At 40.0% G+C, this 14,501-nt stretch overlaps 1 protein-coding gene across 1 annotated transcript in view; it reads left to right on the top strand.

The window, feature by feature from the left end:
• The window catches only part of CYP20A1 (cytochrome P450 family 20 subfamily A member 1), a 33,187-nt gene extending 18,908 nt beyond the window's left edge, over positions 1–14,279 (top strand). The window contains exons 9-13 of the mRNA XM_081341243.1: positions 5,430–5,550; positions 6,624–6,735; positions 8,486–8,550; positions 10,844–10,933; positions 11,485–14,279. Of these exons, the coding sequence (XP_081197369.1) occupies positions 5,430–5,550; positions 6,624–6,735; positions 8,486–8,550; positions 10,844–10,933; positions 11,485–11,647 (551 nt within the window). The 3' untranslated portion in view covers positions 11,648–14,279. The remainder of the gene's footprint in view (positions 1–5,429; positions 5,551–6,623; positions 6,736–8,485; positions 8,551–10,843; positions 10,934–11,484) is intronic.
• Positions 14,280–14,501: the final 222 nt, after the last annotated feature.

Genomic DNA, 14,501 nt, shown 5'->3' on the forward strand with positions numbered 1-14,501 from the left:
GATACTTGAGAATAAAATGAAAAGAATATACAGAAATTCCGTATAGTAGAAATGTCAGCATCCAAGATACCCTGGCAGATGCTCCCTAGTACCAGAAAATGTAGTTAGATCAACATTCCAGTCATTAATAAAAAGAGAATATTTGTAGCTCAGGGTTGAAATGAGGGGTCCTTGGTGCTCTCTGAGCTTGGTTGTTTTTTTCCCCAGATGTTTCATTACCCAGACATCAGTGCTAGTAGGACTATTTCAGAGCGCAGGTGCCATGGCAGAAAAGGATCTGTTCCTGGCTCCTGCCAGGTGGAACTCTCTAGTGGAGAAGACCTAGTCTAGTGCATGTCTCTCCTGCTGGATCTAACAGGGGTGGGTAGAGAATATACAGTGGGGGAAGCTGGACTGAAAATAGAAAGCATGGCTTTAAAATTGAAAAAAGGCAATTGAGATTAAATGTAATTTTATGATTAAGATGATATGATTAAGTATCTCATCAGTTAATGACAACAGGAACAAAAGCAAAAATTGGACTTTGAAAAGTGAGATAGAAAGAGCAGTGATCCTTTTAAAACTTCTGGGTTTCAAAAAGACTCTGAAAATGCCATGGATGGCCAAGAAAGCCAACAAATAGATTATAGGACAAATCTGGAGTTCTTAACTTCAGGCACAAATGACCAGGTTCAGAGGATGATATTTTGGACACAAAATATGAAGACGGGCCACTCTGAAGAAATTTCTAATGCTCGGAAAGGTGGAAGGATAGAAAAAAAAGACAATGACTGATGATGGATGGATTTGATAACAATGGCAATGAGTATACCGTTGGGGTTGAGGGCAAGTCATCTGGAAAGGGTTATCTACGCGGTTGCTGAAAATTGACAATAGTTTGATGGCTAATAATAATAATTGTTGAAGGCAAGAAAAAGTGCCACTCTCTCAGTGAATCAGCTCTTCTAAATGTGTCTGTGCAGTGTCTACATGTGAACATTTTCCAATAAAGAAAAGTTCTGAGTACAGATTTTCCTTGTGAACATTTAAATCTGGTTCCCTTCATCTTAATTAATTTAACAACGGAGGATCAGGGTAAGAAAACCAACTACAGCAAGGCAAGGAAAAATCTATTCCATGATATCTTTTTGGATCTGGTGTGCAGTCTGTGAAACCTCCAGACAGCCATTTAGACCCGGGCTTTTCAACCTTTTCACCCATTGTACCACTTTTAGGATAAGGCAGTATCCGAGTATCACCAGTCGCCCAGCAAGGTGTCAAAAACTTGACCAAAAAAAAGAAGAAGAAAAAATGATAAAGGGCAGGTAGTCCTCGACTTACAACAATTCGCTTAGTGACTGAAACTACAACGGCACTGAAAAAGTGACTTATGACCATTTTTCACACTTATGACTGTTGCAGCATCCCCAGGGTTATGTGATTTACATTCGGATGCTTGGCAACTGATTCATACTTATGACGTTCTGTGTCCCAGGGTCATGTGATCAACTTTTTGACAAGCAAAGTCAATGGCTGGGGGGGGGGAGCTCATCACTTAGGTTGCAGGGTGTCTGTGTGTGGGGAATCCATGGGTCTCTGGTGGAGGGGGGTGGGACTGGGGTGGGTGCCTTCCTTCCCTCCCTCTCTCCCATTATCCCTACATTTCTTCTTTCCTTCCTTTCTTCCTTTCCTCCCTCTTTGTCCCTTCCTTCCTTCCCTCCCTCTCTCCCACTGTCCCTACTTTTCTTCTTTCCTTTCTTTCTTCCTTCCTTCCCTCCCCTCTTTGTCCCTTCCCTCCTTCCCTCCCATTGTCCCTACCTTTCTTCTTTCCTTCCTTCCTTCCCTCCTTCTTTGTCCCTTCCTTTTGCAGGAAATCTTGCACACGAATTTCAGCTGGGAATTTCTCTCTCTCTCTCTCTCTCTCTCTCTCTCTCTCTCACACACACACACACACACACACACACACACACACACACACACACACTTTCCCTGGCTTGCCCCCGCATCTAAGGTTTCCTTCCTGGCAGTCCGGGTCCTGCAAGAGGGCAAGGGCAAGTGGGGAAGGCGGTGGCAACGGTTGTGTCGAGCCCGGTGGCGGGGATTCCAGGTCTCGCTTTTCCCCTTTGCAAACCTTCAATGGAGCTACGCTCTGACTTCAGGCACCGTTCCTTGGGAATCCTCTCTCCCCACCCCCAAAAGCAGGGCTTTTACTCGCTTTTCGCCCTGCGAAAGGGTGAGTCGTGCAAAGCGCGGCAGCGCGAAAAGCCAGTAAAAGCCCTGCTTTTTGGGGTGGGGAGAGAGGATTCCCAAGGAATGGCCCCTGAGTCTCCCCACCCCAAAAAGCAGGGCTTTTACTCGCTTTTCGCCCTGCGAAAGGGTGAGTCGTGCAAAGCGCAGCAGCGCGAAAAGCCAGTAAAAGCCCTGCTTTTTGGGGTGGGGAGGAACGGGATCAGCATTTCTGAGTGTGTCAGCTGAGCCGCGCTCAGAGGTCGCGCTGAGAAACGCTGATCCCGGGATCATGCCCAGCTCGTTTGCGGAAAAGAGGCTGCTTGCTAAGCAAGCTGGGCAGGAGCCCTGGATCAGCGTTTCTGAGCGCAACTTCTGAGCACGGCTCAGCTGATCACGGGCTCCTGCCCGGCTCACTTGCTTGCAGAAAATAGGCTGCTTGCTAAGTGAAGCCCCAGGATCAGCGGGCTACCCAGCGCTGATCCTGGGGCTTCATTTAGCAAGCAGTATGTTTTCCGCAAGCGAGCTGGGCAGGAGCTGTTCGCTTGCTAGCCCTTCCCCCCAAAACTCACCACTTGCTCACTCACCCTTCCTCGCTCGTCACTGCTCTTGCTGTTCCTCTGAAAACAGGCTGATCTGCCCTTTTTATACTTTTTCTTCTCTCCGCCCTCCTCCTTTTCTCTTCCGAGTGCACCAGAAGCTCCAATTAGCATGTCGCCACAGATCCTGGAGATTCTGGCAAGCTCTGCAGCTCCTCTCCAGGTCTGTGTGACTCCATTTTGACTCGTTCCCTCCCCCACTGTAATTAGCTAGGCTGGGCTCGCGTACCACCAGTCAGGGGCTAGTGTACCACTGGTGGTACACGTACCACCGGTTGAAAAGCCCTGATTTAGACTTCAACTAAAAGGGCCTAATAATTCATTCATATCAGAGATTCAGAGCTGAAAGATGCCATTTAGGCAATTGACCCTAAGCCTGGCTTATTCCAGGAATCTAAATGAATGTGTCCCTTTCCAGCTATTCCTATATGGAGATAAGAAAGGAAATCTGGAGAAAGAAGAGGGGAAAACAAAGATAGGGAGGAGAGTATATGTTTAAGGGTCGTCAACTTATGGGGGACTGGTAACCAAATATAAAAATTTTTGGTTGTTATGATGGGTCACAAGTTGAATGTTAAGATGGGTATGGCCAGGGTGGATAATAAATGATTTTTTTATTTTTATTTTTTTTAAAAATGGATTTTTTAATTTAAATTGGATTTTTTTAATATATTACTGTTATTCTTCTTCTTCTTCTTCTTCTTGTTATTATTATTATTATTATTATTATTATTATTATTATTATTATTATTATTATTATTAGTTGGAAGGTAGCTTGGAGGTCATCTAGTCCAACCCCCTGCTCAGGCAAGAAATTGGATTTTTTTATTTTTATCAAATTTATTTTAATAAAATGCTTTTGGAGTAAAAATCTATCTAAATATAGTTTTCTTTTTAAGATACATTAAGAATTTAGTTTATTCAGCATGAAATGGAACTTAGTTATGTAGCATGAGGCTGTATATTCTTTAATATTTACATTTTTGGTAAACTCATTCAATGAATCTAAGCTTTGCAAGCTGAGATAACATGCACTGTATTGATGCATTCACACAATTTCACAGTAACCATGAGATAAATCATAAAACAAAGTTCAGCAATATTTCTTTATCCCATTGTTTTGGAAATCTATATACTCTACATACTGTATGATTGTTTGAAGAAAAATGCATCTGTACCAGGCTCTAATTAATTAAATAAAAGAATTTGAGTAGTTCTCCAACTATCATATTTCCCCAAAAGTAAAACCCAGTCTTATATTATTTTTGCCTCCAAAAGAGGCATTAGATCCTTTTTGCGGGGGATGTCTTATATTTTTTGTGACACCTGCCTTGCCTCGCGGTGGTGGCACCAACATCCCCATCCCAGCAGGCACCCGCTTGGCTGCTGGCCCACTTCTACCGCGGCCGTTTGCAGCAGGAAGCTGTGTGGCACATCATGCCGCTGCCATGAGGCAAGTGGGGAGGGGGTGGAGCTGCCCCACGCGCCCCACACCCGCTTACTTCAGGGCCCCACCAGCCAGGCCATTCCTTGCTCAGTGACCTTCCCTTTCACACTCCTCCCAAGCCAGACTGCCATGCTAAGGAGGATGGGCAGAGTAGGCTGCCCCATTAAAGTGAATGGGACTGTCGGTGAGTCAACAGCAGGTCAGAGGAGGAGCCGCTGTGGGACAGAGTTGCTCTTTAAAAATTATGATTTAAATCTAATTGATTCAAATCAAGCCTTTTTACTACTGATTTAAATCACATGGGCATGGCTGATCATAAAAGTAGCAGCGGAGGCAAACCGTTGAGATTTCTTCCTGATATCTGCTTTAGTTCCCCAGGATCCTTTTGTCTGGGCAGATAGCCATGATTTCCAGAGCAAGCACTGGACTATAGCCTCCCATTATGCTTACTTTCTAAGAAAGCTTATCAGGGTCTGATGAACAAAGCTTATGCCACAGGCTGACACTTTGCTTTGCAGCATGCAAGCTTCCAATGGAACTTTTGCTTTTAATTAGGAAATATTAAGTGAAGCATAGAACCTATTACCAGTAAGTGGTGCCAAAGGAGGTGCTGCCAGTGCGTGGAACATTTGGATGGGGGTGGGGGCTTTGTGTAGATATAGAAGAGTTTGGAATGAGTGAATGGTGTGGGAGATAAAAGGATGAAGGATGGACGAATAGATGTTTGCATGCTTGGGTATATATGAAATTATAAATTGGAGGTCTTCGCTCTAAACTCACTGGCTAGCTTTAGTCAAGCCATTGTCTTTCAAGTCTCATTATGTGGGGATAATTAAAAAACATATTTTAGAGAGTAAAGATAATGATGACTGAAATAATAACTATGGTACAAATTGTGCACTTCACAAAAGGTTCTCTGATTGTTAAACTGTAGATTGCGTCGAAAGTCTACTCAGTCTTTAAATGGTTTAATCACCCGTGCTTGTTCATTTTCTCACAGGCCACCTAATCCTTACTTCTCCCTATGGCCTGCTTCATCTGGCGTGGGTTTTCTGTTGAGTTCCTCGGTGGGGTTTGCTTTTTCCTAATTTCAGAACATGATCTGTGAATTGTATGCATGTGTTGACCAAGTAGAGACTTTTTATCTTCTGATGCTTCTTTTCTTTTTCTTTCTTTAGTGTGTACCTGGGCAGTCTATTTGTTAACTACCTCAAAAGAAGTTCAGCAAAAGCTTTACAAGGAGTTGGATCAGGTTCTTGGGAAGAGCCCTGTTACACATGTGAAAATTGAACAACTTAGGTACGGGCCTATGTTTAGACTCATTTTTTTATTGTCAGCAAATGACCTCTTAACAAGGTGTGAGAAGAGGACTCTTGTTTTCCTTCTTCTTGCCCTATCCAGAGTTTGTCATGTGAGTTAGCCACCCCATTCCATTCCAGTACCGGTAGTCCTCAACGTACGACCACGATTCAGCCCAACATTTCTGTTAAGTGAGTTTTGCCCCATTTTATGGCTTTTCTTGCCACAGTTGTTAAGTGAATCACTGCAGTTGATAAGTTAGTATGCTGGTTGCTAAGTGAATCTGGCTTCCCCGCTGACTTTGCTTGTCAGAAGGTTGCAAAAGGTGATCACATGACCTTGGGACCCAGCAACGGTCATCAGTATGAATCAGTTGCCAAGCATCTGAATTTTGATCATAGGATCATGGGGATGCTGCAAAGGTTGTAATTGTGAAAAACAATCACAAGTCACTTTTTTCAGTGCCATTGTAACTTTGAACGGTCACTAAATAAACTATTGTAAGTCGAGGACTGCCAATATTTTATATCCTGTACAGAGCAGATGGGGCAACGCATGGATATTTGAGGGCAACAATAGGCAGAACAATGATGCAAAATGGGTGAGGCCAAGGCACATACATGAAAGACTGGAATCTTCTGGGATATTCCCCTCCCCCCCCCCATTGTAGGTTTCCTTTATTTGTAAAACTATGCTAAGCATTTTAAAACAGAAGAAAACTCTAGTAGTTAAAAGGGGTGCTGAGATCTAAGTGACCCATGAATGGCCCTGCACTTTGATTTGGAAGAGAGATGTAAGAGAAGTGTAATTTGCGGGGGGGGGGGAATGGGGTGGAGAAGAACTGTCTCAGCCAACAAGCAGCCATTTGAGCCTCAAGAAACAGAATAAAATTGGGAACATTAAAGTGGATAGAGCTGTAGCCAAGTGGCATGCAATTCATCCCAGAAACTCATTACTGTATTGTAACACAGGTTATGCCATGACTGGATTAAATGTTCATTGATCTGATTCTTGTTTTAGGAATCTTTTCTTTTTTTAATCCAATGAAAACCTTGGCAATGTTGTGCTTGCAGGTATTGCCGGCAGGTTTTGAATGAGACAGTGAGGACAGCAAAACTAACACCAATTGCTGCCCGGCTTCAGGAGCTGGAAGGCAGAGTTGATCGTCATCTGATTCCCAAAGAGGTAGGATTGGAAGCTGGTGCTCTGATCTTCAATTTTGGTTAAACTTCCATTTTTAATTAGGAGGCTTCCTAGGAAGAGATGTTACTTTGGGTTTTTTTTAAAGAGAGGCACACGAGTGGACGGCTAAACCAAAACACCCAATTCTTTATTCAATGAGCTGATTCAAAGAACATTGATTGATGGATTGGACTGGTAAGGCTCCCCAATTCAAGCAATATGACTCCAAATGATGTACAGCAAAAAAAAGAACAATAAATCCCCCAAATAACCACATAATATTTTTTTAAAAACCCTACCCAATATACAAAATGGCAACCAAACACAATAATTAAACAACCAAAATGCACTCAGATGCATTTTTTGTTTAATAAACCATTATATGACTTGAGAATTTGGTTTATTCATTCAGATGCTTTGTGTGTCTGCGTGATTGTGAGCCTAATTAAGCCAGGAAAGGTCCAATTAAGCAAAGTTTTCCTTTTCCTCTAAGTAGAATAGCAATAATGTTCTTAGTTGAGAACAACTGGATCATGATCATGAGAGCCAGCTCAGTCTAGTGGTTAAGGCATCGGCTTGAAAGCCAGACACAGTGAGTTTTAGTCCTGTCTTAGCTATGAAAGCCACCTGGGTGGCCTTGGGCCAGTTACTCTCTCTCAGCCCAACCCACCTCACAGGGTTGTTGTTATGGGCAAACAGGAAGAGGAAGGTGTGCTGGATATGTTCACTGCCTTGAGTTATTTGCAAACATAATAAAGACAGGATGCAAATAAATAGATTTGGGTATATATGAAGATGAAGGATTCATTCATAGCTGTTTGTTAAACTGAGTAACTTAGTAGGAATGCTATTAATAGTTAGTAAACTTTATGGTGCTCTGTGCTGAGTTATAGCACAAGGCCACAAGGTAAGACATTTGTATCATTAGAATGAGGAAAGATACTGTAGCTCTTTTAGTTGTTCATAAATTACTTGGGGAAGATGCTTAGAGAATGGAATAAATGCATGAAATCTTACTGAGGCTTGCTATAATAACTTTATTCATTTAAGTAAAGGAAAAATTGGCAAGGGTGATCAGGTAGTTCTTGGGGTGATAATCTTTTGCTCCAAATTAGTAGGGAGTTTTGATTAATAAAATATAAATAATCTATCCTTGCTTGTGCCATTTCCAACAAAAATATCACCATTGTGATATTTTTGCCATATTTACTTGGACATCAGTTCTAGAATATCTTCATCATCCTAATAAACACAATTGTGACTTTATCCTTAAGTTCTTCAAGGTGAGATTATTAATCATCAGACTTCTGTGAAAGTAGTGAAAGGAGCTGATTTCAAGCACAAAGCTAGAAAAAAACTTGGTTTCTATAACTTCTCTCACTTCCTTTTTCCTCTTCTAAAATGCAGTGATTGCTATAGATGATTACACACATACTCGTTTGGAACCATTATGGTCCATCTTACCTTGAAATGCTGTCATTGTGATACTGCTTCACGCAAAGGAAAATTTTCTTAGAGGTTACGTGGTACTTGGCAGCTGTCACCTTTTTCTGTCCCCGATCTCTTCTTTTCTTGCAGATTGAATTCGTTTTGCATTAAGGATCTAAACTGAAGTTAAAGCAAAGAAAATATATCTCTGTTATGTATTTATACAGCTATTAATGCACATAACAGTCTACTAGTTTGTGTATGGAATGTGATAATGTTGTGCATGTCAATAGGCTAATGTGATGCTTTTTAAATTCTCTTACAGACTCTTGTTTTATATGCTCTTGGTGTGGTCTTGCAGGACAGCTCAGTCTGGCCGTTGCCCTACAAGTATGGAACACAGAAAACTTAGATGATAATGTTTCTTAATGTGAATTCATTTTCCCCCCTGCTAAATTCTGTCTCTTGGTACTATATGAATAGTGGTCCTGTATCACGACACATGGTTTCTGAGCTCCTCCATTTAAAATGTAGGTGTAGAAGTTCATTTTGATTCAAAAACAACCACCACAAAGTGCATGTAAAAAAAACCCCAAGCAGTTAAAAAAGTAGAATTGTCTAGATGGATTATTTTCTTAGCAAAAGATTTTAGAAGGTCCACGATTTTATGTGGCAAATGCAGTTTGTCTATTTTAGAAAATAAAAATTGCCATTGCAGTTTACAAGAACAGAGGACACCTATCAAAAGCTTTATGTCATTATTTTCTGAAATGCCCACAGAAGAATAATTTTGGCTGCAAAATCAGAATTCCACAGAGTAGAAGAAAATGTGCTTCCAAATGGCAACCTTTAATTTCATCCAGCAGGATTGGAGAGCTGAAATAGAGACATTCATTTTGAATCCAAGAGGAAAATGCCATAGAATTGATTGAAACAAAATTAACCAACCAACCAACCAACCAACCAACCAACCAAATAAATAAATAAATACATACATACATACATACATACATACATACATACATACATACATAAGCAAATAAATAAATAAGCAAATAAATAAATAAGCAAATAAATAAATAAGCAAATAAATAAATAAATAAGCAAGCAAGCAAGCAAGCTCTGGAAACTGAACCATTACTTTTTTTTTTAAATCCCATTTATATCCCGCCCTTTTCCAAAGACTCAGGGTGGCTTACAATCTAAGAAGCACAAATCAATGTGCTTAGCAATAGCCTTCATTCTATGTATATGCCTGCTTATTAGGGCTTTCGCCCCCCCCCAAGTGGCATTTTTTTTACAAAGTCAGCTTATTGCCCCCAACAATCTGGGTCCTCATTTTACCTACCTCGGAAGGATGGAAGGCTGAGTCAACCTTGAGCCTGGTGGGACTCAAACCTGCACTAATTGCAGGCAGCTGGTGTTACTTAAGGAGGCATTAGCCCACTGCTCCACCAAGGCACTTTTGCAGGGGGAAGCAGAAGAGCCATTTCCCAAAGGATTTTGTTATTTCCATTAACAGGATATACTTTTATTGTTAGTTCAAGGAAAATAAATAGCCCTCTGGAATGGAAATGTAGAGAAGCCAAGCTGAGTATGCTGAGTGTCAAATGTTCCTTTAAAAAACAATTATTTTGTTTTTAATATGATACTTGCAACCCCTGGATTGCAGTTGGGTCTACGCATCCTGGGTTTAATCTTTGCAAGTAATCCTGAATTTATCCTGTGCAGCTAATGTTGGGTACTGCAGCCTTTCTCACACTCATTATTACAGCTGGTGATAAAGTACAGGATCTCCTCTGACTCCAGGAAAGTTGTTCCGTGTCATCTCTGTGTACATATCATTAATTCTTGGCCACTGCTGATACAAATGTAATCTTCATTCCACATCAAACACATTTTATTTAGTTAGGGGATGAGTTCAGAGAGGTCCGATTGCCCCCTCCTCAAAAAAAAATCTATATGAGCATCAACCGTGCTTCGCCATTTCCCAACACTTAGAATCCAACTTTGTTAACTTTGCTAATTAAAACAAGGGATACATCGGACAAAACAGCTTTCCCAGATTTTGCTATTTCCCTGCAGAATATGGTTGGCCTTTTAAGGGAACATGATGAGGTACAGCCAACAAGACAGCTGAAGGGTTGAACAACAGAAGATTTATTGCCCAATATCAAGTTAATGAAAAGCACACATGTGCTATACTACAGATTTAATAAATATTGCCAGGGGAGAGGGGGGGGGGTTAGTTGTGTGAAAATAAATAACCAGGCATCCTTTTGATTGCTTTGTCAATCCTTTCATTATGAAAATCCTACTGTTAGTTTTAGGCAAGGCTGGATAATTGCTTGTTTACCTCTCCTCCCCAAGCATGTGAAACATGCATTTCTTTCTAATGAATCATCCACTGCTGAGCACACATTTGCTTGCAGGCCAGCTGGATTGAGAAAAATGGAGGCGGCCGGGTGCAGGCAGCGGAGAAAGAAAGGAGGAACAGGGAAAGAGATAGCAGCTCTGTCTCTCACCAAATTGTGCCAAATCACAAAATGTACATTGGGTGGATGCAAGCAGCCTCGGGTATTCTCTGCTGAAGGGCTGCTTAATTGCCGATTCACATTTCTTCTAGCTCATTTCAAGGAATGGGTGGCTTTTGATCTTTTTTCTTTTCTTTTCTTTTTGATAGATTCGATCCAGATAGATTCAGTGATGAAGCTGCTGTAAAAAACTTCTCTCTCCTGGGTTTTTCAGGAAGCCAGGAATGCCCTGAACTGAGGTGAGAGAAAATAATACTATTTTTTTTAAAAAAGAAAAAGGTGGGGGGGGAAGGGATGTGCTCTAAATGGAGGGGGGAAGCAATATTCTATTTTTCTTGTTTCTGAGATTTGTAAAAAGCCTCTTTTGATGTACTTAGAAGATAGAACATAGAATAATAGGGTCTTGGAGATCATCTAGGTTACTCTGGCAGGAGGAAAATCTCCCAAATGAGTCAAAAACACCCATCCCTTCTTCCTTAGCTTCTCATTCCACACTGTCCAAAGGGTGGGTGATCTACTGTATCAGAATTTTTTGGAAGGATTCAGATACCTGCGGTAGAACAAAGCCAAGAAGGGGGTTCTTCCATGCGTATCTTTTTTTCTCCTTTAACTATGAATTCCAAACATTTGACTGATCTTTTCTTCGTGGCTACTGTATCAGAATTTTTTGGAAGGATTCAGATGCCTGCGGTAGAACAAAGCCAAGAAGTGGGGTTCCTTCCATGCATATCTTTTTTTCTCCTTTAACTATGAATTCCAAACATTTGACTGATCTTTTTTTCATGGCTAGGTTTGCCTATACAGTTGCCATGGTTCTTCTGAGCGTGATTGTGAGGAAACTCCACCTGCAGCCTGTGGAAGGCCAAGTCATTGACACAAAGTATGAGCTGGTTACATCACCCAAGGAAGAAGCATGGATAACCATATCCAGGAGGAACAAAGGAGAGGAGTGAAATTATTGGGGAGAAGAACCCTTTTGCACTACTGACCATCTTCCAATGCTTCCTTTGAATCGTCGTTAGGCATTCTTGGCCTAAAATATTTTCCTTCCTTCATAAAAAATTCCTTGGATCCTATAAACAAATCTGTATGATTAATGGGAAAACTGGACCTTGTGAGGCAATGATTAATTTGCCCCTCACTTTCCATTAACCAGAGCAGCAAGAAGTCACATATTCTGACCTAGAAGTCCTCAGCCATAAAAATCAAGTGTAAGCAGTCACAGTGTGGAAATGCGCTGTGCATTTGGATATAGGAGCTTTTTAAAATCTATTTTTAAATGAAGTATCACTGAAATTTTGAATTATAGCAGAGAAAAAACTAAAGGTGAACCATTGCTCTAAATTAAGATCCAATATGAGTAATGGGTTCATGCAATTCAATAAAAATGGCGGAAGCACACTTCAATTAAGAAACATTCCTGTGTCAGTTGATTATTTCTCTTTCTTTTTATCAGGCTTGGGTAGAAATGTTAGTCATAACTGCAACCCACTACAAATAATGGGAGCAGTTTATTGGCAGTGCAACTTAACATATATTCCATTGTTTTTAATGTTTTAATTGTTTTAAGTTAATTTTGAGGCCAAGGTGGTATTTGGGGTGGAGAGCTGGAAGAAAATTGGCACTGGTCATTGTAGACTCTTAGCCAAGAGTAATGCATCTTTCTTTTTTTTAAAAAAAATGGGCTTCCTTGTCTTGAGAGATGGGAAAGATGGCATGCTATTTTTTTGTTCTTTCTTTCCTTTGCTACATAAGTGTTGAAGCAATTGCACTGACAGTGCAGTATGCTTTTTTTAGTAACAGTTTTGATCAAAATTATCTAAAGCAGTCTTTATGTGTAATTATGTGAATTAACCTATTATTTGTCAGTTGTTCCAAGGGGAGTTTCACATTCATCTATACCTTTTTTTATAGAGCAATGCTGTCACTCTGCCTTTCCTAATTGCTGAATTTAATAGCAATCTTACCTACTATTTAAATAGTAAACTATAATATAGAAAAACCAAAATCAGTAAATTGTATAGGGCAATAGTTTGGAATAGCAACCTGGGGGTTTTGCTTTCTCTTAGAATGTGTGACTCAACTGGTGATGAGTCATATTTGTTATTTTACAAAACCATTCTTTAAATTTGTAGGCATGTTTCCCCAAGTGGGGGGAGGGGGGCTTATTTGACACTCTTATCTGTCTCTGGACAGACTGCATGTATGAAAAGTGAAGATGTGTGTAGGTGAGTGCTTGGATAGATTTTCCTTTTTTGTGTGGGTGTAAAATGAGAGAAGTTAATCTTCAGGTATTTTCCAGCATAGCCATTCTCCAATATTCTGAAATCCACATTTAAGTAGATTGCTTTGCAGAATGGTAAAAGTAATATACATCAGAACTGTATAGCTTTTGGTTCATGTATGAGCCATGGAAGAGTTGGAAGAAACTGCTGGTATTGGTGACTATTGCTGCTTGTAACACTTCAATAGCCGTATATTTTTAACTTTTTCTGGAAGGAATTCATGGGGTGAGGGTGCAAGCAGACAAAGGACTGGTCTTGAAAGTTTTTTTAAGGTTCTTGCCAAGGAGATCTTGTTGTACAACAGTATAGCCCAAGTAAATACACCAACATTATCTTAGACATCCTGTTTAGTAAAATCCTGTTCTTATTTGCCATCATTCAAAGCTCGTGAAGTAGAAATGTGGGACTACCTGAAAGTTGAGGATGAAATAGATTTACTTTCTGTTTTACCCATCAGTATCAAATGTGGATTCTTTTTCTTGCATTCAGTTAATCAGAATTCTGATTTACTACCTTTCTATTCTAACTTGATCCTAGATTTGTTTGGGTTTGCTATTCTGATTGTTTCTTTACCTTCTTTTTAAAAAAGTTTATTTTAAATACAGTTTGACATAATTTTGCTTATTCAAGTTAGCATGCTCAGAGGATACCTTAATGGGCTTTTTCTATAAATAGTAGTACTATTATTATGTTGTTGAGTAATTGTATTTTACTAAATATTTTACTATAGTTACTTATACTGTTGTATATTATGAAAAAGAAAGCTTCCTCAATGAATGATTTTCAATTTTAGTTGTCCAGATATTAGCCACAACTTGCCTGTGCCTCTGGATCATCTGGAGATCCAAAATTGAGAATTCTACTTTAAACTGTCCTCAAAATGTCTTGCTGCAGTGAATGTGGTGCTTTAAAAAGAATGATGTTAAAACAAGGCTCACTGAGAAATGAATTATTCGCAGGGCTTTTTTTCTCATAGAACGCTCAGAAGGGAGTTCCGGCACCTTTTTTTGGATGGAACCTTGTAGCATAGGCAAGGCGGGTTGTATGACATGTGTGAGTTCCGGCACCTTTTTCTTTTACAAAAAAAGCACTGATTATTCGGATGTTCATGTAGGTATGAAATTGGAAGCAGGCATGAGATGAAAGTAGGGAAATAAAATCTCTTGCTTGCTAAAAAAAATGCCAGTGAGGATTGGGCACTAAACTATATAATGCTTTCTAATTAGCAGAGTTGGTTTTAAATTGGCTTTTGTAAAAATTTTATATAATTACCAAAAATAAATTTTGTCTTAACTTCTGATTTATAGTTTTTCAACAAGTGTCCACAAAATACTTGGTAAGTGTAATGCTTAATATAAGCTTGCTTTCAGAATGCCATAAGAATTTTGGAATCGTGCAACTCTGGAGACAAGATTTTACTGGAAATATGGTATCATGTGTACTTCCAGAAATAGTATCAAGAGGAGAATGCTCTTGCTCAGTAACAAGAAGATGCACTAAGTATTGGTAATAGAATCAATTT

This window comes from Vipera berus, assembly GCF_964194415.1.
Source record: "Vipera berus genome assembly, chromosome: 1".
In the NCBI taxonomy this organism is placed as follows: domain Eukaryota; kingdom Metazoa; phylum Chordata; class Lepidosauria; order Squamata; family Viperidae; genus Vipera; species Vipera berus.